General features: G+C 31.8%; 1 protein-coding gene across 1 annotated transcript; it reads left to right on the top strand.

The window, feature by feature from the left end:
- Positions 1-957: 957 nt before the first annotated feature.
- On the top strand, positions 958-1,530 carry LOC124420875. Its single transcript, XM_046955257.1, has one exon. The coding sequence runs from the start codon at positions 958-960 to the stop codon at positions 1,528-1,530; it is 573 nt and encodes a 190-aa protein (XP_046811213.1).
- Positions 1,531-3,736: the final 2,206 nt, after the last annotated feature.

Raw genomic sequence — 3,736 nt, forward strand, 5'->3', positions numbered from 1 at the left:
ATTAAAAAACAGATTTTTTGAGGAAGAAAATCTTTTGAATTCATCAAGTCAAAAACAAGACGATGATACAAAAGAAAGGCAAAGGGAACCCACGGCTCAAATGGCACAAGGGGATCTCGGTTAGAAATAAAAATGCTGGACTGATTCGGCAGTTCCAGTATATTTTGGATGATTTGGAAGCTAAATTGAATAAATTTAAAAATAAGGAAGTCACGATTGACATCCTGAAAGAAAAATTTAAATTAGCAGAAAATCATTTTATTAAATATATGGGCGAATTTGCAGATGACGAATTGACTGACATTTTCTACAACTTAAGAGACGAGTACCAAAATATTCCGGGCATAGAAAGCTATGCAAAATCATTACCATTCCAACTGCCCACTATAGACATACCAACTTTTAATGGAAAAGCTACAGAATGGGATACATTTAGAGAGTTATTTGAGCAGCTGATAATAGATCAGCCTGTGTCAAATACTCAAAAAATGTGTATGCTAAAGGCAAATTGTCGGGAGATGCGGTAAAGAAGATTTCAAAGTTTCCATCAAAGGATGAGAACTTTGAAGTAGTCTGGAGTATTCTAAATAAATACTACTCCGACAAAAGGGCAATAACATCAATATACTTTAAGAGTATACTTGAAGCCACTTTAGTAACATATAACGCAAGGAGCGTGAATATGTTTTTGGATAAGGTGAATGAAAGTTGGCAGGCATTAGAAGCCATGAAACTAGATCCTGAAGAAATGCAAAACGCATTTCTTTGTTTCGTACTTCAACGAAAATTGGATGACTATTTAAGAATCCAATTTGAACAACATTTGGGAAAATCAAAAGAACTTCTAAAAGTGGATAGTCTAGTTGATTTTCTAAAACAAATTCAATATTCCTTAAAGGCAAGCCAAGATTTCACAAAGGGTGAAAGAAAGATGGTAAATCCTCTAAGAGTAAATCAATGGTCTTGGGAGGCAAACCAAAATGTGGTAAATCCTCCTTGACAAAGCTTGCAAACGCTGAGGCCAAGATTGCGGAAAAGCAATGTGAGCAACATTTTGAAGAAAACTTTAAAACACTTACAGATGGAAAGTTTGAAGTTAAACTTCCATTTAAAAATGAACAGAATAAATTGGGTAATTCTACTATAATAGCTAAAAGAAAATTAGAGAAAAACAAAGAGCTTAGACTGGAATATAATGAATTTCTTAAAAAATATTTGGAAATGGGTCATATGGAATTGATAAAAAATAATTCGTATATGAATAGTGGGTATTATTTACCACATCATTGTGTACTTAGGACAGAGAGTACAACAACTAAGTTAAGAGTTGTATTTGATGCATATTGTAAGACAACAACTAATGTTTCGCTAAATGATATTTTACATACTGGTCCTAGGCTGCAAGAAGATCTTTTTAAGATTCTATTAAGATTTAGAAAACGTCGTTATGTTTTTTCAGCTGATATTGAAAAAATGTATAGACAAATCTGGATTTCTGAAGCTGACAGAAAATATCAGTTAATATTTTGACGCTGGAATCCAGAGGAAACTATTAAAACATATGCGCTTAAAACTGCTACATATGGAACAGCATCGGCTCAATATTTTGCAGTTAAATGTTTACAAAAGATAGCAGATTATAAAGAAGACAATTTTTCAATTGAATCAGACGTAATTAGGAATGATTTTTACATGGACGATTTGATGACTGGAGGAGATTGTATAGAATCATTAAAACGAGTTAGAGAAAATATTGACAATATATTGATGGAGTTCGGTATGCTTTTAAGGAAATGGTGTACTAATGAAAAAGTATTGTTCCAAGGTATTGATCCCAGTTATATAGAAAATGATTTAAATATAGAATCAAATAATTTGAATTCTGTTAAAACATTGGAGATTGTATGGAACCCAAAAACAGACAGATTTAGTTTGAAATTTAAATTGGAATTTCATAATAAAATTTTAAAACGCACAATTTTAAGCGAAGTTGCTAAGTTATTTAACCCACTAGGTTTAATAGGACCAGTAACGGTAAAAACAAAGATGCTGCTCCAAGATTTATGGAAGTTAAAACTTGATTGGGAAGATAAAATTCCAGAGCAAATGACTGAAAATTGGCTTAAAATTAAAAACAATTTCAAATTTCTCAATGAAGTAAACGTTCCAAGACATATTATTTGTGTCAAACCAACACAAATAGAACTTCATGGATTTTGTGATGCATCCATGAAGGCATATGGGGCAGCTGTCTATTTAAAGTCCATAGACAGCAATGGAATAGTTTACTGTCATTTAGCTGCATCTAAATCAAGAATAGCTCCTATTAAAATTCTTTCACTGCCAAGATTGGAATTATGTGCAGGTGTGTTATTAGTTGAGCTAATAAAGGTAGTAATCGATAGCTTTAAGATAACATTCAATGACATTTTCTACTATACTGATTCATCAATAGTTTTGAGTTGGCTTAGATTAGATCCTGCACATTTGCAGATATTTGTTTCAAATAGAGTAAGCTTTATACAGGAAAATAGTAACATAAATAAATGGAAACATGTCAGCTCAGAAGATAATCCAGCAGATCTTATTTCAAGAGGATTATCGGTCAATTTTGGTTTAATGGTCCTAAATTCTTATTGAAAAAGGAGCCATATATTTCAAGGATTTTTGAAAAGTGTGAGATACCAGAAATAAAAAAGTCTGCTAAGGTTATTACAGTTCAAGAGAGTAAGGATATCTTTGGTAAAATAAATCATAGGAATAATTTTAATGTTTTGCAAAATATAGTAGCGTATATTTCTAATCATGTGATTAGAAAAAGGGATAAAAAGCATTTCATTTATTTCAAGAAACTTGCTTTAAAAACAATTGTAAAGAATATTCAGGAGAAACATTTTTCGGATGATCTTAAATGTTTAAAATCTGATAAAAAATTGACAAAATCGTCGAATTTGATAACATTATACCCGTTTGTGGATAATGACAGGTTAATCAGAGTAGGTGGAAGACTTGAAAACAGTGGTTTATTGTATGAGGCAAAACATCCAATTCTTCTTCTTTATAAAAATGACATAGTAAAATTATTGATAGAAGATTTACATAGGAAACATTTGCATGTAGGTCCTCAAGGATTACTTGCTATAGTAAGACAACAATTTTGGCCACTAAGTAAAAATTAGTAAAAAATGTGACAAAGAATTGTTATAGGTTTTTCAGATTAAATCCTAGACAGATACATCAGTTAATGGGTAACTTACCAGAGGATCGGGTTATTAGAACACGTCGATTTAGATTGTAGGAATAGATTTTCTTGGGCCTAAAACAATCCATTATAAGGTCAGAGGAAAGAAAACAGACAAATCGTATGTATGCGCATTTGTTTGTTTTGCGACTAAAGCTGTGCATTTGGAAGTCGTATCTGATTTAACTTCCGCAGCATCTATAGGGGCTTTGAAAAGATTTGTAGCGAGAAGAGGTTGTCCGATGAAAATATTTTCAGATAATGCAACAAATTTTATAGGAGCTTAAATGAAATATATAAGCTGTTATCAGAAAAAGAGCACTGTAGAAATGTAGATAAATTCTGCGCTCAAAGAAATATTGAATGGTTGAATATACCTGCAAGGTCTCCACATATTGGTGGATTATGGGAAGCTTGTGTAAAATCAGTTAAAAAGCATTTTTATAAAGTGACTGAAGGGACAATGACTTACGAAGAACTTTACATATTAAGGAC

This window comes from Lucilia cuprina, chromosome 2 (assembly GCF_022045245.1).
Source record: "Lucilia cuprina isolate Lc7/37 chromosome 2, ASM2204524v1, whole genome shotgun sequence".
NCBI lineage: Eukaryota > Metazoa > Arthropoda > Insecta > Diptera > Calliphoridae > Lucilia > Lucilia cuprina.